Consider the following 25,708-nt stretch of genomic DNA (forward strand, 5'->3'; position numbering starts at 1 on the left):
GTGAGCTCATCTCCGGGGCTGGCCCCGTCCCCCCCGCGGGACACACGCGTGTGCACGCTCACACGTGTGCGTGGGTGTGTGCGCTGGAGGGGCCTGGAGGGTGCTCCCGCGGCCCCACGCTGTGCTCTGCCAGGACCGAGCTGGGGGTGACACGGCCGCGGGGCCACCACGGGGGGCCGTGGGAGCTGCTGTCGCGGGGGGGGGCTGGGGTTTTTGGGGCCAGCCGGAGGGGGGCACAGCCCGGGAGCCCCCCCCCCTCCGCCCTGATCCTGGGTGGGAACCCCACGGCCGCGCGTGCAGCACCCCGGGGAAAGGGTGGGTGCCAGGCCGGGGCTCCGGAGCGCGGGGGGTGCCGGGGTGGGGCAGCCCCGGGGATCCCGCCCCCCCCCCAATCTCTGCCCGGGGTGTCTGTTCCTGCCCGTGGGGTCTCTGCACCCCCAGCCCCTCACCGTGCACCCCGGATCGCCCCCCTGCTTGGCGGGGGGGGACTCGGGCCGCGGCAGCCGCGCACGCCCCACGCGTGTCGGCCCCGGGGCCGCTCCTACCTGTCAAATTAAAAGCAATTCCCCCCGGGGGATGCTCAAAGGCACTTTCAGACGAAATCTCATTTCTCCCCCTCCCCCCCCTCGGCCGGGCGGCTGCGGCGCTGGGGGAGGGGCGGGACAATGCAATTAAAACCGGAGAAAATACCGGGGGGGGGGGGGGGGGGGGGGGGGGCTCTGCCTTCGGAACTTCGCACCGGCGTAATTAGATCAGCGCGGGCTCATATGGATGCTGGCGGGGCTCGCAGCCGCGTCGCGCATAGCTGCGGTGACAGCGGCCCCGGGGGGCCCCCGCCGACCCCCCCCCCACACCCCGCGGCCTCCGGCCGCCTCGCGTGGGCCGTGCCCTGCGGCCCCGGGCGGGGGGGGGGGCTGTCCGCTGTGGATCTGCTCATCGGAGGGGGGGTTGGGGGCTGAGACATCACCCCCCCGGGCTCCCCCCGCTCCCTCTGGGGCGAGGCCGGAGCCGCTCTCGCTCGTCACACCGCTTCGCGTGGTGACGTCACCGGGGCATGACGTCACGAGGGGCAGTGTGGACTTCGGTGCGAGAGAGGCCGAGGGGGAAGGAAGGGGAGCGAGGTGCCGACACCCGGCGCTGCTCCGGCCCCACTCGGGTCATGCGTGGGGCAGCGGCGGGGGAGGCGCCGCCGGAGTGGATCCGTCACGGGAGGACCGGCGCTGCCCCTCGTCCCCGAAGTTTCCCCCCCCCACACCTCCTCCCGGGGGTCCTGCGCCCCCCTGCAGCCGTCATGAGTGTGCGCGCGTGGGGCTGGAGGCACGGACATAGCACACACACACACGGACTCATGGACACCCCACCTCCCCCCCCGCCCCCGCAGCCGGGGCCGGTACCGGGTGACCCCCCCGGCCGTGCCGACCCCCCGAAGGGACCCTTCTGCTCCGGGGAGCGGGGCCGGCGTCACGGGGATGGGCACGGCCGGGCCGGGCGGCGGCCCGGGGGGTCTCGGGTGCACTGGCGAGTCCCCCCCCGGCCCCGGTAAGCCGGCAGAGCAGCCCCCGGTGTGTGCTTACGGTCCGGGGGGGTGCGGGGTCACCATCTGTCCGTCCGTCCCGCCGCCAGAGCCGCTCCGCGCTACTTAATAAGGTGTCGCCTTTATTCCAAATATTTACACCCAGGCAGGCCGCGCCGGGCCCCTCTCCGTGCCCCCGGCTGTCGGGGCGGCGGGGCCGCGGACGGGTCGGCGGGACAGCCACGATAGAAAAGAAAATTTTTCTTTTTTAAAAAAAAAAAAAAAAAAAAAAGGAAATACGGGCAACAAAAATAAAATAAAAGCGAAAAATTGCACCAATCCCCCCCGGGACGGGGCAGCGCGGCCGCCCCGTCCAGCCCGGGGGCTCGATCAGTCTCGGTGCCGGCCCGGGACCCCCCCCCGCCGCCTCAGTCCCCCACGTCGATCTCCTCCTCCGAGAGCTCGGCGGGCGGCGGCGGCGGCGCGGGGCCGGGGCCGGGGCCGGGGCCGGGGCCGGGGCCGGGGCCGGGGCCGGGGCCGGGGCCGGGGCCGGGGGGGCGCGGGGGGTCGGGCAGAGCCGCCAGCTGCTGAAGGGCGGCGGGGGGCAGCGCCTGCAGCGAGGCCACGTCGGCCCGGAGCTCCTCCAGGTCCCGCTTGAGCTTGGCGCGGCGGTTCTGGAACCAGGTGATGACCTGGGCCGTGCTGAGCGCCAGCCGGGCCGCCAGCTGGTCCCGGTCCGCTGGGGACAGGTACTTCTGCCGCAGGAACCGCTGCTCCAGCTCGTAGATCTGCTGGTTGGTGAACGCCGTCCGCGACTTGCGCCTCTTCTTGCAGGGCGGGCGCTGCCCCAGGGCCCCCAGCGGCTCCCGACCTGCGGGGACAGCGGGCTCAGCACCGGCACCGGGCACCGGCACCGGCACCGGGCACCGGGGACACCCGCACCCACACCGGGCACCGGCACCCACACCCACACCGGGCACCCGCACCCACACCGGGCACCGACACCCGCACCCACACCGGGCACCCGCACCCGCACTGGGCACCGACACCCGCACCCACACCGGGCACCCGCACCGGCACCGCCGAGCCGGGCTTAGCTGGGCCCCGCCGGGCCCGTCTCTGCCCCCGCCACCCGCCGCCGCTCCGCGCCGACCCCCTCCCGGCCGTCAAACACCGAACCCGGTTCAACCACCCCCAGCCCAGCTCGGCCGAACCGAGCCGTGCCGAGCCGGCCCCGGCTCAGCCATGCGAACCGGCCCGGCCCCCTGACGCCGCCCGGGCCCGGGGCCGCTGCCGGGTCCCCGGTGCCGGGAGCCCTGAGCCGCCCGGCCGCTCCCCGGCCCCGCCGCTCCGGTCCCCGCCGGAGCCGCCGCCCGCTGCGGAGCGGAGCCGAGCCCCCGCCGCGTTCCTCCGGGCCGAGCCCACCCGTGTCCCGCCGGCGGTCCCGGGGCTCCGGTCCGGCTCCTCTCCCCGACTCGCTCCGTGAGCCCGGCCCGCTGCCGCGGGGATCGCACCGGGAACCGGGAGCGCAGCCCCGGGCGGCGGGGCCGGGCCGGCAGCACGAAGGGCGGTCGGTCGCCCGGTCCCCCGCCTGTGGTTTCGCTCAACGGTTATTCGGGAGCCCCGGTGCCGGCGGCCCCGGGCCCGGGGCTGTTCTCCGGGGTCCGGTCCCCGCCGCCGCTCTCGGCGCCCCGAGGGCCCGATCCGGCGCTGCTGCCGGTGGAGGAGAGAAACCTCCGGTGAGACGCGGGCCGTGTCCGCCGGCGGCACCGGTAACCGGGGATCCCCGCTCCCCGGGGACCCCGCCGGGGGCTCCGAGCGGCTCCGTCTGTGCAGCGGCCTCGGTCGTTCGGTCCCGGAGCCCCGGGATGTCCCGGCCGTGTCCGTGGGTCTGTCCGGGTAACGGGGCTTTACCTCAGCCGCGGAACCGCGAGCGTTCCAGTTTCGGTCCATCGGGGCGAAGAGGATTTTTTTTCATTTTTTCTTTTTCCGTTTATCACGGGAGCCCCGCTCTGCCCGGATGTGTCCGTCTGTCCGGTCCGTCCGGGTAACGGGGTTTTACTTTAATTACTCGAACCTCCATCTGTCCCCTTTCTGTCCGTCTGTCCGTGGGTCCCGGTTCAGTTCTCCGGTGGCCGCGGCCGCCCCCGCCCAGCCTGGCCGGGACTGACGAGAACCCCGCTCGGCCCGGCCGTGTCCGTCTGTCCGGCCGGGTAACGGCGTTTTACCTCCATTCCAGGAGACCCGATCGGTCCCGTTTATGTCCATCTTTCCTTCCGGGTGATGGGATTTTTTTCGTTTATCGCGGGAGCCGCGCTCTGCCCGGCCGCGTCCGTCTGTCCGGCCGGGCAACCGCTTTTTTTTTTCGTTAATTACCGCAGCCCTGCTCCGCCCGGCCATGTCCGTGGGTCCGGCCGTGCAACGGCTTTTTTTTTTCGTTAATTACAGAAGTGCAGATCCACGCGGCCATGTCCGTTTGTCCCTCCGGGTAATGGGGTTTTTTACCTTAATTCCGGGAGCCCCGAGCTGTCCCCTTTCTGTCCGTCTGTCCGTCTGCGCAACGGCTTTTTTTTTTTCGTTAATTACAGGAGCGCTGATCCGCCCAGCCGTGTCCGTCTGTCCGTCCGGTAACTGGGGGTTTGTTAATTACCGAAGCGCCGCTCGGCCCGTCCCTGCCCCGCCAGGGAAGGGAATTTTTTTTTTTTTTTATTAATTACAGGAGTCCGGCTGTGACCATGTCCATCTGTCCGTCCGTGTAACGGGTTTTTTCGTTAACCGCGGGAACTGAGGTTTGCCCTTCTCTGTCCGTCTGTCCGGCCGGGTAACGGTTTTTTTGGTTAATCACAGGAGCCCGGCTCTGTCTGTGTCCGCCTGTCCAGCGGGGTAAAAGCTTTTTCAATAACGGCGAGAGCTGCTCTCTGCCCATCCGTGTCCGTCTGTCCGGCCGGGTAAAGGTTTTGTTGTTTTTTCTTCGTTAATTGCAGCAACGCCGCATTGCCCGTCCCTGTCCGTCTGTCCGGCCGGGTAAGGATTTTCTTTTTTTCGTTAATCACGGAGCCCCGCTCTGTCTGTCGTCCCGATAAGGTTGGGGTTTTTTTTTCGTTAACGGCGGGCGCCCTGCTCTGTCTGTCCGTGTGTCCGTCCGTGTTAGAGATTTTTTCGTTAATCGCGAGAGCCCCGCTCTGTCTGTCCGTGTCCGTCTGTCCAGCTCGGTAGGGTTTTTTTCGTTATCGGCGGCCGCCGCGCTCCTCCGCCCGTGTCGGTCTGTCCGCCCGATGAGGATTTTTGTCTGGGGCGGGCGGCGCGGTCCCGGTTGCCGCTCGGTCCGTCGGTCCGTCCGCCCGCTCTCACGGCGGGTTTCCCCGGTTCGTTCCCGCGGGGACCTCGACCCGCCGGGCCGGGCCGCCCGCGGGCAACGTCCGTGAGCGGGGAGCGGCTGCCGAGCCCCGCGGGAACCGCGGCGGTTCCCCGGCCCCGCCGATAACGGGTTTCTGCGAGAGGCCGAGGCCCTCCCGGAGCCGCCGTCCCCGATCCCCGCCGCCGGAGCCCGCCGGGGTCGGTAACGGGTTTTTCGTTGCCGACGGGCCCGATCCGCCGCCGTTCTGCCGCTGCGCTCGGTCACGGTCACGGTCACGGCTCGGCGGGGCCGAGTGCCGCCGTTCCGCCCGGTGCAGCCCGGCCGCCTCCCGGGACCGATCCGCTGCCCGGGACCGCGGCTCCCGAGGCCCGAGGCCGGCTCGATCCTCCGGCCCCCTCCCGGTAAAGCGGCCGGACCCGGCCCAGTCGGTCCTCCCGGAGCCCCGGGCTGCCCGCACCGGTGTCTCGGCCCCCGGTCGCGACTCACCCACGGCTCGCTCCGTCTCCCGGTGCCCGGCTCCGGGCCTCTCTGTCCCTCCGGGCCGCGGCCGCCGGTGAGGAGCCGGGGCTGCCCCGGCCGGCCCGCCGCGTCCCCAGGGCGAGCACCGACCCCTTCCCGGCCCGCGGCCGCCGGGTCTCTCGGCGCCGGGACACGAAGGAAACTTACCGGGGACACGCGAGGAGGGACCCCGGCCCCGGCGCGACCCCCCGCCGCCCCGGCCCCGGCACCTGCCCGCCGCCCGTCCCGTCCTCCCGCCGTCCCGGCGGAGCCCCCCGCGCCCCGGTACCTTCGGCCGCCTGCAGCACGCCCAGCTCCAGCCCCTGGAAGGTTTTGCTGGCGAGTTCCTCCAGCGCGCAGAGCGGCGAGGACGGGGCGCAGCCGCCGCCGCGGGGCCCCGGCGCCTTCTCGGGGAGCCGGGCGGGGGGCGCGGCGGGGCCGGGCCCGGGGGGGCTCCCGCCGCGGGGCCGCCCCAGGATGTCCTCGATGCCGAAGGGGGTCAGCGGCTTGTTGGAGTTGGCGGGCGGCGGGAGCTGGTCCAGGGCGCTCCGCCGCCGCCCGCCGCCCGGGGGGTGCAACGGGGGGGAACCGGCCGCCTCCCGCGCCGAGGTCATGACGCGTCCCCGCTCCCGCACCGGGGCCGCCTCAGCACCGCGCCCGCCTCATCCCGCCGGGGTCCCCCCCCCCTGCTCGCCGCCGCCGTCCCGCCCGCGCATCAAGCCGCGGCCGCACTTAAACCCCGCGGGCGCTCCCGCCCCCTCGGCGGGGGCCCGGCGGCGGCGGCGGCGGCGGCGGCGGCGGCGGGGAGCGATCGGTCTCCCGGCGCCGGGAGCCGCTCGGTGGGGCTGGGCAGCTCCGCGCCCGCCGCCGCTGCCCCCCCCCACCCCCCCAACCCCGCGGCCCCGGTGCCGCAGCCTTAAAGACCCGGGGCCGGGGCGGCAAATTGGGCACCGGGAGGAGGAGGAGCCATCGATGGGGAGAGGGGGGGGGTGAAGAGGGGGGGGCACCGCTCCCCCTCCGCCGCCGCTACCGGGATGAAGACGGGGCGCAGCGCCACGCCTCCCCCTTGTACAGCGATTTTAATCCGCCCCCCCCCCCCCGCTCCCGGGAGGCGGCCGGTGGGTGCCCGTTGCTCCCCCCACCACCCCCCCCGCCATCCTCAGCGGGGCTTTTACCGTCGCAAAAAATTTATTAGCTCCCCTGCTCTAAAATGCCCCATAAAAGCGCAGGGGCCGCCGCGTCTGGGAGTGATTAGGCCGCTTCGGGTGGGTTTTGGGTTTCAGAGCGCGGCCCGGCCATAAATTCCGCCCCCCCCCCCCTCGCCCCCCCCCCCCCGCTGCCCTCCCTGGTACAAATAGCTCCGGGATCCCGATCGCTTGTAAAAAGCCCGGGGACGCCCGCACACGCAGGTGAGCCCCGGCTGCCGACACCGGGTCCGTCTCTTCCAGCGGGATGGGGACCAGGGGGATGCCGAATCGCCCCTCATCCCCCTGGTCCCGATCCCGCCCAGTGCCCCCATGGGTCTGCTGCTGGGATGCTCTGGGGCTGGCGAGGGGACACTGGGGGGGACACACACACAGGGTGACGGTGTGGAGGGTGCAGGGGTCACGGCGGTAATGAGAGAAAATGAACCTGGGGGCGGGGGGGCGGCGGGAAAACCGTGCCGGGCTGGGGGAGCAGGTGCAGGGGGACCCGGCAGTGCCGGTGCCGGGAGGGGTTGGGGGGCTTCCAATCTTGCTGACAAAGGCAGAACGCGATCCCCCGGCTGGAAATTGGAGTTAGACAAATTCAACCTTGAAATTTCCCAGCAGCCGGAGCAATTAAACGCCGGAGCGGGGCGGGGGCGGGGAGGGGTGTGTGTGTGTGTGTGTGTGCGCGCTTCGGCAGCCTGGGATTGAACCGATTTGGGAAAGATTTGCAGATTGCTCCCGGGAAGTGCCGGGCCGGCAGCGTGGCTGCGGTGCTGCCGGCCAGGCCCCCACTCCCACGGGCACACAAGGCCCCGCGCACGTGTCTTTTGTCCTCGCGGGTGGGCTCACCCCCCTGGCTGGTGGCAGTGCAGCGTGGGGAGCGGGGGGAGCTGCCGCACGTGCTGCCGGGTCCCGATGCTTCCCGGGGGACGGGGCCTGTCCCGGGGTGCAGGTGGGCCCCGTCCCCTGCCCCGTTCCCACCACCCCGGGCTCAGCTGGGCCCCTGGGAGCCACGTCCCCCCCCCGGCCACACCGCACAGCACGAGGGCACTGGGAGGCCCCGGGCACCCGAGGGGAAGGGGTGGGGAAGGGGCGCAGACAGTGCACGGCCCTTCTCGCCCCCGCCCCAGCCCCGTGGGGTGGCCAAGCCCGTGCCCTGGGCTCTGTCACAGCTGGTGCGCCATGACACGCACTGGGAAATCGCTGTTCAGGGCAATTCCTTGTTTCTGTGCCGATGGGGGCTTGTGGCTGCCCTGCTCTGTGGGGCAAAGCCCCCCCTGCACCTCCAGCTGCCAGGGGTTGGAGCCCCGGCCGGGCCCTGGGCGTGGGGCAGGGCAGGCAGGAGCCAGGCTGGGCCCTGGGCGGATCTCCAGCTGCAGTGCTCACCCTGATGGGGTGGGACATCACCCCTGCCCCATTGCCCTGCCCCATCCCCCCTACCCCATTGCTCCTGCCCCATCCCCCTGCCCCATCGCCCTGCCCATCGCTCTTCAGCAGTTGGGGTGCATCCCCCACGCAGCAGCCAGGAGCCCGAGGATGCTCCCGGGGAGTGGTCCCAGCACCTCCTTCTCTCCTTGACCCCCCCACTTGTTCCCCATGAGCTGCCCAGTGAGCCCAGGCCCCCGGGGCGGTGCTGAGCCCCCGGTAGCCCACTGCAGGCAGGGTGAGGGCACGGCCACGGCCACGGGCACAGGCATGGGTGTGGGTGTGCTGCCCACCCCTTCGGCAGGCCCACAGCCCCCCCGGTCCCCAGCCCCAGCACTGGGTGAGCCTTGGGCGGGGGAAGTGTCAGCTCCAGCTGCCGGGAACACAGGGTGGGAAACGCTTTTCACCCCAAAGCAGGACAGACGGTGGAAAACAAAAAGAGACCTCTGAATTTTTGCAGGAACATTGGAGTTTCCTGCGGAGCGGGGCCGAGCGCCCTGCGCTGGCCGGGCGCCCGTGGCCGGCGGGGACGGTGACGGGCACGGCTGCCCGGATGGGACCAGGGGCACCCCAGGGCAGCACACCCCGGCGAAGCACTGCCAGCCCCGGCTTGGCTCCCACGCCTCCGTCCCGCAGGGGCTCAGGTCCCCTGGGGGGGTCTGGGCCCATTGCTCCCCAAGCCCCCCTCAGCCCCCCGTGGCTGCTGCCAGCCCGGTGGGGGCAAGCTGCAGCACCTGGATGGGCCAGGGCTGAGCCCCTCACGCCCCTTCCCCCTGCAGCTGTGCCAGGCTCCGCACCCCCCAGCGCCTGAGCACATGTGTGCACGTGTGTGTGTGTGGGGGGGTCTGTGCATGCACGACGGGTTTGCACATGTGTGAAGGGGTGTCTGCATGCACGAGGGTGTACACGCTCTGGAGACCGCCCGTGCCAGTGGCTGGGGCTGCCCTGACCCCCCCTCAAGACCCCCCCATCTTGGGGACACCCATGGCTCCAAGCACCAGCAGCTCCGGGCACCCCAGCTCAGGGGCACCCACGTCAGGGGCACCCAGGAACAGGCTGGCAGGACGCCCCACACCACGCTGGGGTGCCTGTGTTGTGCCAGCAATTCCCCGTGCCGGGGTAACGCGATTAGGGGCGGGAGGCGGTGGCTCAGCCCGTTAATACGCTTACACCCCGGCACCGCGCTCTGCCCCTGATCTATTATTTAGCGGATCCATTTCAATAACGCGGCTCCGTGCCGAAGCGCCTGGCGGTAACTCGATTAGGGGCGCTCCCAGCCCCGCGCCGGAGCTGGAGCTGCAGAGCAGTTTGCACATGGAAATTGCTTGCAAATGAATTTTCCTTTAATAAGGGGAATAGCTCGGTGCAAAATTAAACCGTCAGTAGCGGAGGCAAGCGGGGCATCACCGGGGGAGCCGCTGGCAGCGCCGCGCCCCGTGCCGGGGGAGGAGACCTGGCCAATTATTGGCAATAAATCCTGACCCCGCTCGCGGGGCCGGGGGCCGCGGGCGAAGCCACGACTAATGGGATTACACCTCGCCCCGGTAAACGGGGATTAATGTGCCGGGAGCTGGGAGGATGCCGGGGATCCCCCCCAGGGGCTGTTGGCAAATGATCTATTCATTAACACGCGCCGACCTCGCCGCGCGCGCGAGTGCGGGGCTGACCCCGGCTTCATTACGCGGCGAGCGCAGAGGGGAGCGGTGGCGGGGACGGGGACGGGGACAGGGACGGGGATGGGGGTGGCTCGAGGGGTGGTGTGCTGGGGTCTCGTGCCCCCCAGGAGCACCAGGGCGGTGGCGGGGCTGGGGGTGCACGACACGGGGGGCTCCCACACACATGTGCCGGTGCAAGTGCAGCCTGTGCAGGCGGGCGCTCACACTCGTGTGCCTGGCGTGTGCGTGTGTGCACAATCACCCCCCCCCCCCAGCTGACACCCCGCAGCCGCGCGTGGGGGCACAGCCATGTGCAGGCGTGTGCAAGCGTGTGCAGGTGTGCAGCAGCCATGCAGGGAGGCGCCCATGGGGCACCAAGAGGCCAGCTCGCGTGCAGAGCCACCACATACATGTGCAGGCACACGCGCACACGCATGGAGGCTCATGTGCCAGCGCCAGGGAGCAGCGTGGCTGGGGCAGGAGCAGGATACGGCCCCGGGGGGGGGCAGCCAGGCAGGGACGAGGGAGGATGCTGTGGGGATCCCCGTCCAGCGCCGCGCGTGGGGAAAGAGTTGTGCTGGGGTCAGGGGGTCCCACCGGCCCCCGCCCCAGCTGCTGCCCCCACCACGGGACCCCCTCCCCGCTCTGCTGCTCCATATGGGCCTGGGCCAAACTCCAGCCAAATGGGCTGGGGCGGGGGGGGGGGGCGTTGCATTTCAAAGCCTCCGGCTGGAGCAAACGCTGCTGCCCCCCCGCCGGGCTGTCACCCGCCCGTGTCCCCTGACCCCAGCACGGCAGGGCTGGTGGGGATGGTTCTGTCCCCTTCCCCAGGGCTGGTGGGGACAGCCCCATCCCCACGGCCGCGGCCGGCACCCACGGAGCTGTGGGGCAGGAGGTGGGGACCTGCTGGTGAGGGGCCTGTGCCGGCTGGCCCCACGCTGGGATGGGACCCCCCCAAGGATCGGGGTCCCTCCTGGGGTTGTGTCTGTGCTGCTGGAGGAGAGGAGCTGCGGGGGGACAGGGGGGTGGAGGGGGCTGGGGCGGTGGGTCATGGGAAAGCCATCCCGCCGTGGGGCAGAGCCATTGTGTGGGGCCGTGTGCCCGCTGCCCGCGAAGGCAGGGGGGCTGTTTGTGACGGGGCAGGCAGGAAGCGGGCAGGCAGCACCGTCCCACCGCCGCCGCTTCCTTCCCCGTGCCGCAAATAGCCGGGACGGGGCGGCCAGAGCGGGGGGCTGCGTGGGGCGGGGAGCTCCGGCCACGGCCCGAGGGGTGCCTGCGTGTGGGGTACCCCGGGCCTTGTCCCTCCAACTTGCTCCACGGCAGCAGGACCCCCCTGAGGGGACCCAGATGCGGTGGGGAGTGGGCACACCCCAGGGCTGGGGCAGGCGGGGTGTGCGGGGCGCGACGGCGTGGCCGGCGCGGCGATGGGGCCATGAGGATTCAATTAGGGCGCGAGTGCGGGGGGCTCGGCTCGGCCCCGCGCCGGGCAGCGCGGTGAGGAAATGGCTCGTCTGAGCCGCTGACAGCCCGGCCCCGCGCCCAAGATGAACGACCGGGCGCCGGATTAAAGCTCCGCACGCTGACAGGGAGCACCTGAGCGAGGAGCAGGGCCGGGGCGGCGAGGGGGGGTGGGCCCAGCGCTGCCCAGGGGCCACTGAGATGCTGGGAGGGGGTCCCCAACAGCCCAAGGGATGGGGGGATGCGGCACCAGCGGGGAGGCACCCTGGGGATGGGCACCCACAGCCTCGCTGGACCGGGCGAGGGGTGGGCGAGGTGGAGGGGGGAACGGGGCGCCCACAGCCGCACCCCACACAGGGTGACACGCGGGGACCGGCCCAGCCTGCACCCCCAGACCCGGCCGGGGCCCCCCCGAGCCCGTGGCCGGGATCTCCGGTGATGGCTGGGGGAGCGCAGGGCGCTGTGGGGCTGGGCGACGCGGGGGGCTCGGTCCTGGCTTCAGCCCCACATGCTGCCCACCCCCTGCGCTGCCCAGAGCGCACAGCCCCCCCATGCCTCACATCCCTCCCAGTGCCCCATGGCTGCCCCAGTGCCCCATGGCTGTCCCAGTGCCCCACAGCCTTCCCTGTGCCCCATGGCCTTCCTTGTGCCCCATAGTGGGCACCCAGCACAGCCCTCCTGGTGCCCCACAGCCCAGCACAGCCCCCCCTGTGCCCCACAGCCCTCCCCATGCCCTGTGGCTGGCCCACAGCCCAACACAGCCCTCTCTGTGCCCCATGGTTGTCCTGGTGACCCACAGACCTCCCCACACCCCACAGCCCCCCTGTGCCCCACAGCCCCCTGCAATGCCGTGGCACTGCCCCACGCCGTGGGGCTGGAGCAGGCACGGGGACGCTGCTGGGGAGGGCTGGGGGGCTCCGTCCTTGCACCTCACCAGGCTGCAGCAGGGTGGGGGCACCCCGGGGGTCCCACTGGGCTCAGTGAGGTGCTGGGTGCTGCTGCCCTTGGGGGGGACACACGCCTCATCCCGCCGGACCCCGGGGGGGGCCCGTCCATCGGCGGGCGGGCGCGGGGCGGGGGGGATCGATGGGCCGCGGCGGGTCACTGGTATCATTAACCCCGGCGAGGCAGCGGGGCCGCGCAGCCCGGAGGTTAATTAAAAAGAAGTGTGCAACGAAACGAGGCGGCGGGGCGGGGGGGCCGGCACGGCGGCAACGGTGCGGGCAGCGGGCACGGAGCTGCAGGGGGCCGCCACCGATCGCGCCCCCCGGTGCGGGCTGGCACACGGGGGGTGTGGGGCAGTGGGGAGGGGGGCGTGGGGAGCAGGTGTCCCCATCCCACGCGATCCCCACAGCTCAGGGGACTGTGGGGGTCCCTGTGTGCCCCGGAGCCGGGGGGGACCCGGCCGTCCTGGCGGGGGGCATGGCGAGGGCCGCGCCGTGCCGCGTGGCAGAGCGGGGTGGGAGGAAGAAGAGCCGTCGCAGAGGAAGCCCCATCCTTCCTCCTCCTCCTGTCCCAGCCCGGCTCTATTCTTAGCCCCGGTCTGTCCTGCATCCTCCCTGCCCCGCCGGGGACCGGCCCTGTGCCCCGGGGGGGACCCTTGGGATGGGAGAGTGGGGGGACCCCACCGTGGTGACCCTGTCCCTGCCCGGGCCCCGTTCCCCACCCCCAGCCACCACCGTAACTCTAGACCCGACAGCTGTGCCGCGCCAGCCGCCCCACAGCCCCCACGGCAGCCCCCACAGCCCCCATGACTCCCACGGCAGCCCCCACAGCCCCCACGGCACGGCGCAGCATGGCACGGCATGGCACGGGGGTGGGGGCCAGCTGTCCCATATGCTGGTGCAGGATCGGGACCTGCTGCCCACCGGCATCAGCCCTTACGCAGCCCCCAGCGTCCCCCGGCTTGTTCCTGTCCCACGGGCTGACTGGGGGTGGGGGGGGCTGGGACCCCCCACACTGGGGGTGTGGGGAGGGAAATGGAGCCCCTGGGGCGGTGGAGGGGCAGAAGGATGGGGGGTGGCACCTCTGGGGACAGTGCCCCTCATGATATGGGGAGAGGGGATGGCACCCGTTCCGGAACAGGGACCCTGGTGATGGTGGCACCCCCGACATGGGGACATGGGGGACCCTGCCTGTCCGTGTGTCCCCGGGGACGCGCCTCCAGGCGTTTGGGGCCCTGGGACCGGCGCCTTGCTGGGTGCAGGCACTGGGGGGCTGTCCCCCCAAACCGGGACAAGGGCTGCGCGGGTGCCCGCCGTGCCCAGGCCTGGGGTGGCCCGGTGGGCTGCGGTGGTCCGCGGTGACCCCCGCGCCGCGGGGCCGTCCCCGGGCCGTGGCAGGCACGGCAGGGTCAGCGCGGCAGCGCCGCATTCCTGCTCCCGGCAGGGCGATCCGGTTACCGGCCGGCCCGGCCGAGGCCCCACGATTAATCTTCCCGGGTGCCCTTTGGTATTCGCCCCCCGAGGCCCCGCGGGTGCGGGGGGGGGTATGTGGGGGGGGTGGGGGTGTCTGGCTGGGCACAGGACAGGGAGGTGAGGGAGGGGCCAGTGGCCAGCCCAGCACAGGAGCGGGCACATGCCTGCCTGGGATGGGGATGGGGATGGGGATGGGGATGGGAGGGGGAAGGAAACAGGGAAGGGATTGGGAAAGAATGGGGAAGGGATGAGGACAGGGATGGGGCAGGGGAGGGGGAAGGGATGGGGACAGGGATGGGGGTGGGATGGAGATGGGGAAGAGGACAGGGATGGGGATTGGGAAAGAATGAGGACAGGAATGGGGCTGGGGATGGGGAAGGGATGGGAAAGAGATGGAGATGGGGGATGGGACTGGGGATGGGGCCAGGGATGGAGATGGAGCTGCCCAGTTCACCACACTGGGAACACCCTTCCACCGTGCCGGGAACCCCCCCGGCCCCACCACCCCTTGCCCCACGGTGGGTGCCTGGAGCTGCCGGCAGAGCCGCCGGGCGTGGGTGCTGCATAATTGTGGAGCGAGGAGGGGGGGGCACGCGCTGCCCGTGTGAGGGGGGATCACATGCAATTAGCCGCCAGACGGAGACGCGGCGTTTCAATAACCCACCGAATTGATTTAGGGAGAGTGGGACCGGGCGGGCGGCAGCCACGACAAAATGAGCACACCCCCCCCCTCCTTGCGCTGGGAATGGGGCTCCAGAGATGCCCCACCAGCCTCTGCCCCCACCGTGGGACCCCGGCTCACACCCCCCGTCTGTGGATGGCCTGGGGGTCACAGGACCCCCATCCTGGCCAGGGCTGGGCCGCAGCGGGGTTCAGGGGGGAGCGGGGCAGGGGGTGCCCCGAGCATGGAGCAGCCTGGAGCAAGGGGCAGCGCGAACGGGGGGCTGGAGCCCACGGCTTGCTGTCCCCCCTCAGCCCGGCACAGCCCGGGGGCCTTTCCACCCCACGGGGGTGGGGGTCCCACCCCCACTTGCCCAGGGACGCAGCAGCTCATCATCTCCTGCCCCTGCTGGGACCCTGCTCCTGCCTTGGCGGCCGGCTGGCGAGGGCGCAGCTGGGTGGGGAAAGGGTGCTGGGTGCCAGCACGGGGGTGTGCGTGGTGCAGCCAGGACTACCCCCCCCACACACACACACACCAGGGGCTGGGGGTGTCAGGACACGGTCCTGGCCCCCCATCCTGCCCGTTGGGCGCTGCCGGCCGTGCCCCTGCCTGTGGCGTGGCGCAGGGCAGCCCAGGAGCACCGTCCTGCCGGGCACGGAGCCGCCAGCTCCGCCGGGACTGAGGGCTTCCTGCGAGGAAGGTGGGACAAGGAGGGGAAGACAATAAAACCCAGGAAATGCTCTGAATAGCGAAGGTAACCGCCGTGCCGGGCCCGCGCCGCCGGCGCTGAGCCGAGCCGGATGCCGTGGGGCGCTGGGGGCGGCCGGGCAGGGACCGGGGCAGCGGGGACCCCCCGGCACGGGCAGCACCGCGCGGTGCGTCGGGCCGCGCTGAGCCCTCGCTGCCCGCCGGTGTTGCCGATCTTGCCGTGATTTGCCCTAAAAACCTGACCCCAGAGTCTCGCCTGTTAAACCGCGGCCTGTTTCACTGCCGGGGGGGTTCAGTGGGGAGCGGGGCCGTGGGGAAGGGGCTGCCCGGTGTTGTCTGTCCCTGCAGCACCGGGGCAAGGTGCTGGCATTGCGGGCAGCCAAGGGGCAGGAGGGTGGGAGCCGCAGACCTGTGGCCCCCCCACCCAGCCCAGGGCTGCAGACCCCCCCCCGGGCTGTGCCCCGGGTCCCTCTGGCGAGGGGGGGTGTGCCGGGGGGGGATGGCTCCGGGTCTGCCCATGCCCACGGTGCTTTTGCTGGGGGTGAAGCGTGGCCGGTGGGAGCCACGGGGACCGGCCACCGTCCTGCGGCGCGAGTCCCTGGCAGCGCCGGGGGGCTCGGGCTGGGGTCCTTCTGCTTCCCCGGGCAGGTCCCGGCAGAACGTGGGTTCGGCTGGTGCCCCTCGCCGGGGCCGTGGGCATGTGGCCGGCCGCGCCGCGCTCCCCCGAGCCTCCCAGCGCCGAGTGATTTATGGCCGGGGGAAGCGCGCGGCGCAGACAGATCGGGCCATAAAACCGGGGCAGGAAGTCGCCCGACTTCAAAGGCTGCGCGGGGGCTGCGGCCGCAGCAGTGGTGGGGCCGGCGGGCACCGTGGCACCCACCCCACAGCACCCACCCCACGGCACCCACCCCACGGCACCCGGCTGTCACCCCTCCTGCCAGCGCCCCACACCTGCACCCCACGTGCCCACCCCGCGTGCGCATCCCATGCGCATCCCGCCTGCACAGCCGCTGTGCGCACGGGGCTGGCTGCGGGGCCGCGGGCGTCGAGCTGCCTCCTCCTCCTCCTCCTCCCGCGTGGCCACGGGGTGTGCCGGGGCGGTGGTCCCGCGGCGTGAGCGTGGCCCCGGTGTGCATCCCCCGTCGCCAGGCCCGGCGGCACGCAGGAAGGCCGGGGGGGGGTGCGCGGGCGGCCGCAGCCTCGCAGACAAAGGGCTGGAGGAAACGCCGCCGTCCAAGATAAACCGGGGAAGGTGAGGGGGTGCCCTCCCGCCCCGCTCCCACGGCCCTGCCGCGCCGCGCGCCCACGCCTTGAGATGGGCTGGAGGCACCCGGCCCCGGCGCCCCGTTTGCCGGGGGCACCCACCCTGCCGTCACTCACTCAGCACTGGAGTGGGGTGGGGGGCCGGGGGTGTGGGTGGCAGAGTGGGGTGCCACGGCTGCTCCCATCACCAGCCCCGGGGTGGGGACAGCACGGCTGTGGGGGGTGTGAGGGTCCTGGGGGGCACTGTATGGCGAGGGGTCACCCTGCAAGGTCCCCGGGGCCGGGTCTGGACACGCTGCGGCCCCTCTCTCCGCAGGAAGGTGCCCCCCTCGCCCCCTGTTCCCACGCTGCCAGGGCATCCCGGTGCCAGCGCCGGTGCCCACATCCTCGGGAAGCTGGCAGGAAGCCGGGCGCTGCCATCCCACCCGCCCCAGTGCCGCTGCCTCCGCCGGGGCCCGCTTGGTGCCGGCGCGGTGCCGGAGGGCACGTGGGCACAGCATGCTGGCCCGTCAGAACCGTGCGGCATCGTTTAAAGACGATCAGGCGGTGACAAGAATTAAATTGTGTTTTGATTTTCTCATTAGCCTAATCTCCAGCGCGCCTCGTTACGGGGTAATTTCCCCGCGCCGACGTGACAGCTCTTTCCCACCATGACAGCCATATGCCAGCGCGCCCATGCCGCGCGCCGGCGGTCACTGGGGTGCCTGGCAGGGACAGCCGTGTGCCCTGACGGGCCCGGTGGGTGCCCCCAGGGTGGGCTGCGGCGTGGGAGGGGGCCAGGGAGCAGGATGGTGCCGGCTGGGTCCTGGCACGTGTGTCCCTGTGGTGCCCATCCATCCCGCGCCCGCAGAGCGGCGGTGGCAGGTCCCGCTGTGCCGCGGGTTGGCAGCCGAGCGGGGCCCCGCGGTGCGGTGCGGCGCTGCCGGGGATGGAGCCGGGGAGGCTGCGGTGACACCATGCAGGGGGTGCGGGGGTCTGTCCCAGGGCGCACTGGGGGGGTGTCACCGGGCCGGCCCCACGCACCGGGTCCCCGGGTGCTGCCCTGCTCGCCCCGGCAATGGGGTGTGAAGGCGGTGGCGGGCGCGGGCGGCTCATTTGTCTCTGTCAGGAGCCGGCGCGGGAGACGGTGCCGCCGGAGCGTGGCGGGGACAGAGCAGCCGGGGTGCTCAGCACTGCCGGGGTGCTCAGCACTGCCGGGGTGCTCAGTGCTGTTGGGGTGCTCAGCACTGCCGGGGTGCTCAGCACTGCCAGGGTGCTCAGCACTGCCAGGGTGCTCAGTGCTGTTGGGGTGCTCAGTGCTGTTGGGGTGCTCAGCACTGCCAGGGTGCTCAGCGCTGTTGGGGTGCTCAGAACTGCCGGGGTGCTCAGCACTGCCGGGGTGCTCAGCGCTGCTGGGGTGCTCAGCACTGCCGGGGTGCTCAGCACTGCTGGGGTGCTCAGTGCTGTTGGGGTGCTCAGCACTGCCAGGGTGCTCAGCACTGCTGGGGTGCTCAGCACTGCCGGGGTGCTCAGCGCTGCTGGGGTGCTCAGCACTGCCGGGGTGCTCAGTGCTGTTGGGGTGCTCAGCGCTGCCGGGGTGCTCAGCGCTGCTGGGGTGCTCAGCGCTGCTGGGGTGCTCAGCACTGCCGGGGTGCTCAGCACTGCCGGGGTGCTCAGCACCGCTTGCCTGTGCCATGCTGCCCAGATGGCACTGGGGGGCGGGGGGGGGTGGTCTGGCCCCTGCACCTGCCCATGGGATGGGGTGTGTGGGGGGGAGAACGGAGTCCCCCAGAATGAGCACGTGTGGGGCAGCCAGGTGACACGAAGACTTTGGAGGGGGCCGGGCTGCCCCCCCTCGGACAGGCCCCCGCGTCCCCACTGTCCCCTGTGGGGACCAGCTCCCCCAGCCTGCGCGCCCCACCATCCCCCCATCACCTACCCTGAGGGGCAGCGGAGAGGGGCTGTGAGGCAGGAGGGGGGCAGCAGGATGGGGTGCTGGGGACCTGGGCACAGGATGGGGGGGGTTGTGCTGTGCCCCCCACCCTGGCACCCTGTGCTGACCCTCACCAAACTGGGGGTGCCACCGTCCCCGGTGCGGAGCCAGGCTTGATTTGGGGACCTGGCAGCAGGGGAGTGAGAGCCCTGGGGGTCCCTACTTGGCCGAGGAGCTCCCGGGGGTCCCAGCCCCCCGGATGTGGGGAGCCAAGCTGGGGCCGTGCCCAGCTCCTCCCGGCTGGGCTCTGTGGCCCCCACCGCCCCCCAGGTTAGGGCTGGGGGAACGGGGGGCTCAGGTTTCCCTCTCTGCCGGGCTGGAGCTCGGGGCCATTAGCCCCCTCGGAGCATGACGGGGCGGGGGGGTGGTGGGGTATCAAAGTGCCTTCGCCCCGCACTAACCGGCGTGACCACAGCCCGCAGCCGGCCCCCACAGCCCCCGCGGCCGGGCCGGGGGTGCAGGACCCCAACCCGGCACCTGTGCCCCCCCCCCCCCAGCCTGCACCCCGGCACTGCCCGCAGCATCAGCCTGTGCCGGGGGCAGGCCGTGGGGACTGGGGGCTCCCCGCACCCCCGAGACCATCCTGCACCCCCTGGGCTCATCCTGCATCCCGCCCCCCCCCCTCTTTGAAACCCGCTCCCCATGGCTGCCTGGGGCACCCCCAGGCCTCCCCAAACCCCCCGATTCCCCGGGGGGGGGCACAGGCGGTGGGGCCAAGCTGCTGGCGGGGGGGCTGCTGGTACCGACCCCCGCGCCAGCCCCCGCTCCCGTCCCGGCGGGGGCTCATTTACCAACGTCAGCCCCGCAGTTGGTTTGAATTAGGCTCCTCCGCGGCCGGCGCTGATAAGTGAGGGGGCGCGGGGCTGGGGGGGGCGCGGGGGGCTCCCCGGCCCCGCTCCCGCTTCCTGCTCTGCCGTCTGTAACCGGCTGCCAGAGCCGCTGCTGAAAGACACGGGGGCGGCCCCCGCCGTCCCGCCATCCCCGTCCGTCTGTCCGTCCGCTCCCACGGCCACGCCGCCCTCCCCGCTCCCCCGCAGGCGGGCCCCGGTTGGGACCCCCATCCCGCACCCCCACCCCGCATCCCCGGCGGGCTGGGGGCTGCGGTGGGTGCCGGGGAGGGGGTGTGCAGGGTCCGTGACAGGCTCCGCGCACCCGCAGCACCCCGGGGCTGGGTGGGACCCGGCGCTTGCGAGGGTGTTTGTGGGGCTGGGCGGGGGGGGGGGCACAGCGTCCCCCACTCCCCACCAGCCCGGGGAGACCCGGCCGGACACGGAGCCCGGTCCCAGGACCAGCGGTGCAGCCCCGTGTCCCGCCGACCCCCGGGCTCCGCCCGCATTTCACCACGTACTTAGCAGGGGCTTTGGGGACGGGGGGGCTGCGGCCGCCCCCGCGCCCGAGTGAGGGATGGCCGACAGCTGGGCCGGGGAGAGGGGCCGGTAACCGGATCCCCCCGCGGCGGCTCGGGGGGTCCCGGGCGCGGGGTCAGCCGCGGTGCGGAGCTGGGGGCGAGGGACGGGCCACGTGTCCCCCGTGGGCTGGGGTGGGTGGGTGGGGGGGTGGGTACGGACACACACACACACGCGCGCACAGCCTGCCCGATGGCTCCGTGCCACGTCCACCGAGGCTGGGGGGGTCCCGGGACACCCGGCTCGGGGGGCGAGGGTGGGGGCAGAGGGGCTGCTGGCCCCAGCGACCCCCCCCGCGGCACGTCTGAGCACCATCACCGGCGTGCCGGGGGGCACGGAGCGGGGCCGGGGCTTCCCCAGCAGGACCAGGACCCGCGGGGACGTCCCACCCGGCTCGCGGTCACCCCTCCGAGGGGTCCCCCCGGAGCCGTTTTGCCGGGGGGGGGGGGGGGGCCGGGACCCGCGGCCCCGGCACCTGTTCCTGCACCAGGAATAGGGGCCGCAGCCGCCGGATCGTGTTTGCAGGGCCCGGGAAAAAGGGGGAAGCGCATCCCAGCCCTGCTCTGGGGTGGCGGGGGGGGGGGGGGGGGGGGGCACACCCCCACACCGGGGGACCCCCGAGCCACCCCGCACCGGCAGCTGGGCCCGGGGCTGCCGCACGCCCGACCTCCCCGCGCTCCGGCAGCGGCCCAGATGGCTGCGATATTTCCCCACAATAGCGAGCTAATTAGGCAAGCGCTGGGGAGCGGAGCGGGGGGGGCCGCCCTGTGTCCCCCCCCCCCCCCCCCGCTCAGGCAATCAAAGGGCCCATGACTTTATTACGGCTCATTATGCGCGGGCGGCGGGGGGGCGGGCAGCCTGTGCCGAGGCGACAGGCGTGTTATTTCCCCATCACCCCTCATTGGGATTCTGGCCCCGGCGGCGGGGGGGGGTGGGGGGTGGGGGGGGGGGCCGGGACGTGCGCCAGGCAGCCGTGACGGTGATTAATCTGCTGAGCGCCCGCACAACTGCGCTCGGCCGAGGGGCTGCGCGCCCCCTGTGCCGGCACTGCCGGGGGGGGGGGGGGGGGGGCTGCACCCCCCCAGCCCAGCCACCCACCCCCCCAGCGCTGCCGCTGCTCCCCAGGGCCCCCCCAGCATCCCCTGTAGTGCACCCCATGGCTCAGCACCCCCCCACTGCAGCAGCCCTTGGGGGGGGGCTGCGGGTGTCGTGTCGTCCCCCCCCCTCGCATTTCTGGAGGTGCTGGTGGTGAGGGGGGGCTCAGCAGGGTCCCCAGTAGCTACCCCCCAGCCCCAGCCAAACGCCCCCAGCGTGCAGAATGGAGGCGTGGGGGATTTTCCACAGTTTTATTCAAAAAATAAACTTGAGCAGGAGGAGCATTAAGTTAGGGGGAGCAGGGTGGGGGGCGCGGGAGCAGGGCTGCGCTCCGGGGGGGGCAGCACCCGCCCCCAGCCCCTACCTCCTCTTGTCCTTGATGCTGTAGTGCAGCAGGAGGGGCGCGGGCTGTGAGGCAAGGAGGGGGGATCAGGGCTGCTGGCACCCCCACCATGGGGCAGACCCCCCCGTACCCCAGCCCAAGGCAGACCCCCCCCCCCCCGTACCCCAGCCCGGGACCCCAGGGGTGGGCGGGAGCAGCCCCCCTGCTGCAGGGCTGGCCCCAGGCAGCCCGAAGAGCCCCGGGGCTGCACCGTGAACTTGTCCAACCCCTTCAGGGACCCGTCGCCCTCCCGACCCATAGCGGGGGGGGGTACGCAGCCGTGGGGGGGCCCGCGGGTCGCCGCTGCAGCGAGCGACATTAATCATCCTTGATTCACCGATTCCCCGCTCCACTGCCGCGTTCTTGGAGCCACAAGCCGCTTTCCCGGGGAGGGTCCCCCCACCAGACATGGCTGAGCCCCCCCGCCACTCCCCGGCCCGGGATGGGGCCCCCGGGGGGCAGATCCCTCGCGGCAGGGTGGGGGGCAGCGGGTCCCACCTTGCCAAACCAGCGCGAGAGCCAGAGCTGCTTCATCGTCATGTGGTCGGGGAGGGCCTCGTTGTTGAACAGGATCTGCACCTACGCGCGGGGAGGCTGTGTCGGGGTGGGGTGGGGGGCCCACGACCCCCCCCACACCTGTGAAGCTCTCCCGGCCCCCCCACTCACGTGCTGCAGCGGCAGCCCCAGGCGGTGGCACAGGACCCTCCGCAGGTGCCGGATCTGGGCCCGCACGGAGCATCTCACGTACTTCTGCTGCAAGGGGCAGAGCGGGTCGGGGCGGGGGGGTCTCAGCTCCCCCCAGCCCCCTCCCCACCTGGGACCCCACGCACCAAGCCGAGCCCAGAGCGAGGGCTGTGGGGCCGGGTGTGGGCAGAGCTGGGGGGGGCTTGGGGCCCGGTGCAGGGACCCCCCCCTCACCTGCAGCACGGCCTTGCTCTTGTCCTTGCTGGAGCTGCGGAGGGAAGAGAAGGGGCAGCCTGCCAGCTCCAGTGCTGGGAGGTGGGGGGGCCGCGGGCTGTACCCCCTGCCCGTCCCTGCGCACAGCCTGGCGCAGGGGTGCGGGGTGACCCCCCCCCGCCCGTCACACGGGGCCGGCAGCTGAGCTGCAGCCATCGATCCCACCACAGACCCCAGAGCTGCCGCTTATTGACTTTGCTGTCGGAGCTGGCGGGCAGCTGCGCAGCGCCCGTCCCTGCAGCCGCCGGGCAGGGCTGCGGGCTGGGGGGGCACACACACACACACACACGCAGAGCTGGGGCAGCGGGGAGCCAGGACCCCCCCGCGCTGCCGGCACTCACCTCTGCTTCTCCAGGCAGAGCGAGACGTGCTCGTCGTAGCGGAAGTAATGGGCGCGGGAGTGATCGAAGGTGCTGTAGGGGAGCCCCATGGGGTCACCCCCGACTGTGTCTGGGGAGACGCGGGGAGGGGGGCGGGACTCAGCCGGAGACGCCGCAGTGAGACCACCCCCCTCTCCCCCCCCCCAGGTCTGGTCGCGGCCCCCGAGCGTGCCCACCCTCACTGCTGGGCTGCGTCACCCGGTCGAGGCCGCGGGACTGGTAGAATTCCCGGATCCTCTTCTCTTCACCTGTGGGGGAGAGGCCGGCGCTGCTGAGGGACACCCCCTCGCCCCGCGTGCCCCCCCCCCCCAGCCCATCACGGCTTCCTGCCTGCGGTGCCTGGGGTGGGTGGGGGTCCCCGGGCTGCCTTCGGCCCGTCCCACCGCTCTGACCTTGGCTGGGCAACGCAGCCGACAGCCAGCGCCTCTCCTGCCGCCAGACACTCCCCCCTGTGCCCCCCCGGGGTCTCCACCAAGCCCCCGCCATGTGCCAGGGGTCCTGTCCCCATCCCTGTCCCTGTCCCCCTGGCACCTCCCCCCTCATTCCCCCCTCCCCGCCGTGGAGCAGGGGACCAGAGCCCACGCTGCGTGTTTGCTGCGTCCCCCCCCTCCTCCCCAGGCCTCCATCCCCCCGTGGCAGGCTGACATTTCCACCGAGGTGTCCCCAGCGCCGTCCCCATCCCCGTCCTGACTGACAGTGGCTAATCTCGAGCCCACGGCTGCGCCTGCGGTGGGGCGGGGGGGCTGCCCCCCCCTCTCCAGCGTGCTGCTTTGCATTCACCACCACCGTCCGCCGGTTCACCGCGCCGTCACTCAGCGCCTGGCCTGGGGGACGCGGCTCACGGACCTCCCGTCCCCGCAGCGCCGAGCACGGCCGGCTGCCGCAGCCCGAGGGGGCTGAGCCGGTTGCAGACCCCCCCAAAAAGCACCCCCCCACACACTCCTTGACCCATTGCCCCCCCCCAGCCCCAGGGAGCTGCGGCTGCTCTACCCACCGGCACGGCTGGGGGGAAGGGACAGAGCCGCGGCACAGCCAGAGCCTCCCGTGGGTCCCTGTGCCCGAACCCCCCAACCCACGCGGTGCCAGCGCCGAGCCCCCGCCTCGCTCTGCTCCCCATCCCCAAACACCCCCACATGCTTCCTGGGCCCCTGCAGCCCCCCAGCACCTGCTTCCGTGACCGGGGGCCGTTTGTCCTGCTTTCTCCCTCCCTCTACAACTGGTTTTACATAGCAAGAAGCGCCCCCCACCCTCTCTTCCCAGCCAAGCTCTAGCAGCTGCGGGATTTAGAGCACCACGAACCACAGACCCTCCCACACCCAGTAAGGAGGTGCCCCCCCCCCAAATCTCCAGTTTTTCCCTGTGCCCTTCCCCTCACAGCTCCTCCCCATGTCGTTCTGCAAGACACTGGTGCCAGGGACGCCCGATCCTGGCCCCCCCCCGGGACACTCACTCTCCTGCAGACCAGGCACCAGCTTGTAGACAATGTCCTGCATGACGCGGTCCAGCTTGAGGTTGAGCAGCGGCTGCGTCTCGTGGATCTTGGTGTTGCACATGGGGCAGTACTTGCTGGTCTGCAGGTACTTGACGATGCAGCTCTTGCAGACTGTGGCCAGAGGGAGGGGGCGTCGGGGGGGGCCGGGGTGGTGGCACAGCCCCACACACCCAGCACTGACCAGTGGGACACGTCCCCCTTGGCCCCCCTGGCAGAAGGCACAGTCGCGGGGCGGCGGGCAGGGGAGGGTCTGCAAGCCCCCCCCCCCCCGCCCCCCATCCATGGGGGGGACCCACAGCGCCGGGGACTCACACGTGTGCAGGCACTCGGTGATGGTGGTGGCATCGATGAAGTACCCGGCGCACAGGCAGCACACGATGTGCTCGTTCAGCTCCTTCATCTTCACCTTCACCTCCTCCTGCAGAGACGCGCCGCTGTCGCCCGCTCCCCCCCCCGGGGCACCCTGCAGGGGCACACCGGCCTCCCACCCCCCCGCAGCCCCCTGCTTGCCCCACGCGCAGCGAGACGCCCAGGGACGGCACAGCAAGGGGGAGCACAGGGGCGGCACGGGTGGAAGAGCCCCCCTGGGCCATGCAAGGGCCCCCCCCCCCCCCGTGCCCCTGCTCACCTGTGGCCTCGCCCCACAGCCCGGCCTCAGGGCGCGGAGCCCCCCCCAGCACCATGGGGTGGGGGGCCGGGGGTGACGGCTGGGGGTAGCCTCTCTCCTGCTGTGGGGCGCAGCACCTGCACTGACAGCCTCCCCCACCCCCCGGGAGCTGCCACGCCCTGCCACGCCCTGCCCCACCCCGAAAAAGCCCCGCCCCGAAAAAGCCCCGCCCCGAAAAAGCAGCGCTCAGGGCAGGGCTTAAATCACCCGTGCCCCACCCCTGCGCCAGGCCCCGCCCACCCTGCTCCTGGCCCCGCCCCTCACCTGCGCCTCGCCCATCACACCTGGCCCCGCCCACCCACCGCCCCTGGCCCCGCCCACCCGCGGCGGGGGCGGACCGGCGCATGCGCGTCCCCGGCGCACCCCCCCCCCCCGCCCCCCCCCCCCCGGAGCGTTGTCGCGGCGCGCTCTTCCGCCCGCGCATGCGCCGGCCCGGCGCCGCCGGCCGCCGCCGCTCGCCTCGTTCCGGAGCGGGTCCATCTTGTAGACGGCCTGGAGCTGGTTCCGCAGCCGCATGGCGATCGCCATCGGGCCCCCCTGAGGAGGCGACGCCATCTTAGAACCTCCTCCGCCTCCCCGCTCACTTCCGGGTTCGGGGCGGGGCCGCCGCCGCCGCCGCCGCCGCCGCCGCCCGTGACTACGGCTCCCGCCGCGCCCCGCGCGCCGCTGGGCATGCCGGGAACGGGCCGGCGACGCGGGGCGCGGGCGCCCCCTGCTGGGCGCGGCGGGGAGCGCGGCGCTGCCGTTGGCCCCGCCCCGCAGCCGGGCCCCGGGGTCGGCCCGGCCGTTACCGGGAGGCTCCCGCGTGTCACGGCCGGTCCCGGGGGCGAGGCTGTCCCGTCCCCGTCCCCGTCCCGTGTGTGTGTGCCCCCCGGCCCCGCGCCGGCGGCCGATAGCGGGGGGCGGGCCCCTTGACAGACAGCAGCCGCCGCCAATGGGGGGCGGCGCGCCGTGCCGCGGGCCGCCGCCAGGGGGCAGCAGCGCAGCGCGAGGGGCCCCGGCTCGGTGCGGGGGGGGAGGGGGGGGCGCTGCCGTCGGGGTCCCCGCGCCCCCGAGCGCCCCCCGCGGGGGCGGCAGGGCCCGCACGGCCCCCCCGGGCAGCCCCCGCCCCGCCCCGGTGGGGCACGTGCCCCCCTGCGGGGGCTGGGGGTGCTGGGGCGGGACTGGGGGGGGCAGGGGCTCGGGCTGGGGCCGGGGTGCAGGGTGGTGGG

The 25,708-nt window shown here is 72.7% G+C and overlaps 2 protein-coding genes across 3 annotated transcripts; both read right to left on the bottom strand.

Annotated features, from left to right (window-relative positions):
• Nucleotides 1–1,289: 1,289 nt before the first annotated feature.
• On the bottom strand, nt 1,290–6,069 carry LOC116960167 (transcription factor LBX2-like). Its single transcript, XM_042807926.1, has 3 exons — nt 5,659–6,069; nt 2,075–2,384; nt 1,290–1,311 (listed from the first exon to the last, which is right to left on the bottom strand). The coding sequence occupies exons 1-3, from the start codon at nt 5,981–5,983 to the stop codon at nt 1,290–1,292; spliced, it is 657 nt and encodes a 218-aa protein (XP_042663860.1). The 5' UTR covers nt 5,984–6,069.
• Nucleotides 6,070–20,856: 14,787 nt separating this feature from the next.
• On the bottom strand, nt 20,857–25,314 carry PCGF1 (polycomb group ring finger 1). Of its 2 annotated transcripts, none has more exons than XM_042808365.1 (9): nt 24,957–25,314; nt 24,143–24,248; nt 23,789–23,941; nt 22,515–22,586; nt 22,300–22,408; nt 21,920–21,953; nt 21,668–21,751; nt 21,500–21,580; nt 20,857–21,027 (listed from the first exon to the last, which is right to left on the bottom strand). In XM_042808365.1, exons 1-9 carry the CDS (start codon nt 25,050–25,052, stop codon nt 20,980–20,982), a joined length of 783 nt encoding a protein of 260 aa, XP_042664299.1. In that variant the 5' UTR covers nt 25,053–25,314; the 3' UTR covers nt 20,857–20,979. The 2 variants fall into 2 exon arrangements, with proteins under 2 accessions (XP_042664299.1, XP_042664298.1); XM_042808364.1 differs by having other exon boundaries at nt 21,668–21,754; nt 24,957–25,313.
• Nucleotides 25,315–25,708: the final 394 nt, after the last annotated feature.

The sequence above is a fragment of the Tyto alba genome, unplaced genomic scaffold, assembly GCF_018691265.1.
Source record: "Tyto alba isolate M040663 unplaced genomic scaffold, T.alba_DEE_v4.0 Super-Scaffold_6, whole genome shotgun sequence".
NCBI lineage: Eukaryota > Metazoa > Chordata > Aves > Strigiformes > Tytonidae > Tyto > Tyto alba.

What these genes read in the sequence shown, in the direction of transcription:
- LOC116960167 (XM_042807926.1), bottom strand. Translation starts at nt 5,983, where the DNA reads ATGACCTCGGCGCGGGAGGCGGCCGGTTCCCCCCCGTTGCACCCCCCG. An exon ending in CGTGCTGCAGGCGGCCGAAG is followed by an intron (nt 2,385 to 5,658) that starts GTACCGGGGCGC and finishes CTGTCCCCGCAG; the next exon opens with GTCGGGAGCCGCTGGGGGCC. An exon ending in GCGGCTCTGCCCGACCCCCC is followed by an intron (nt 1,312 to 2,074) that starts GCGCCCCCCCGG and finishes CCGTGCCTCCAG; the next exon opens with CCCCACGCGCGCACACTCAT.
- PCGF1 (XM_042808364.1), bottom strand. Translation starts at nt 25,052, where the DNA reads ATGGCGTCGCCTCCTCAGGGGGGCCCGATGGCGATCGCCATGCGGCTG. An exon ending in GACGCAGCCCAGCAGTGAGG is followed by an intron (nt 22,409 to 22,514) that starts GTGGGCACGCTC and finishes GCGTCTCCCCAG; the next exon opens with ACACAGTCGGGGGTGACCCC. An exon ending in TGGGGCTGCCGCTGCAGCAC is followed by an intron (nt 21,581 to 21,667) that starts GTGAGTGGGGGG and finishes CCCCGCGCGTAG; the next exon opens with GTGCAGATCCTGTTCAACAA.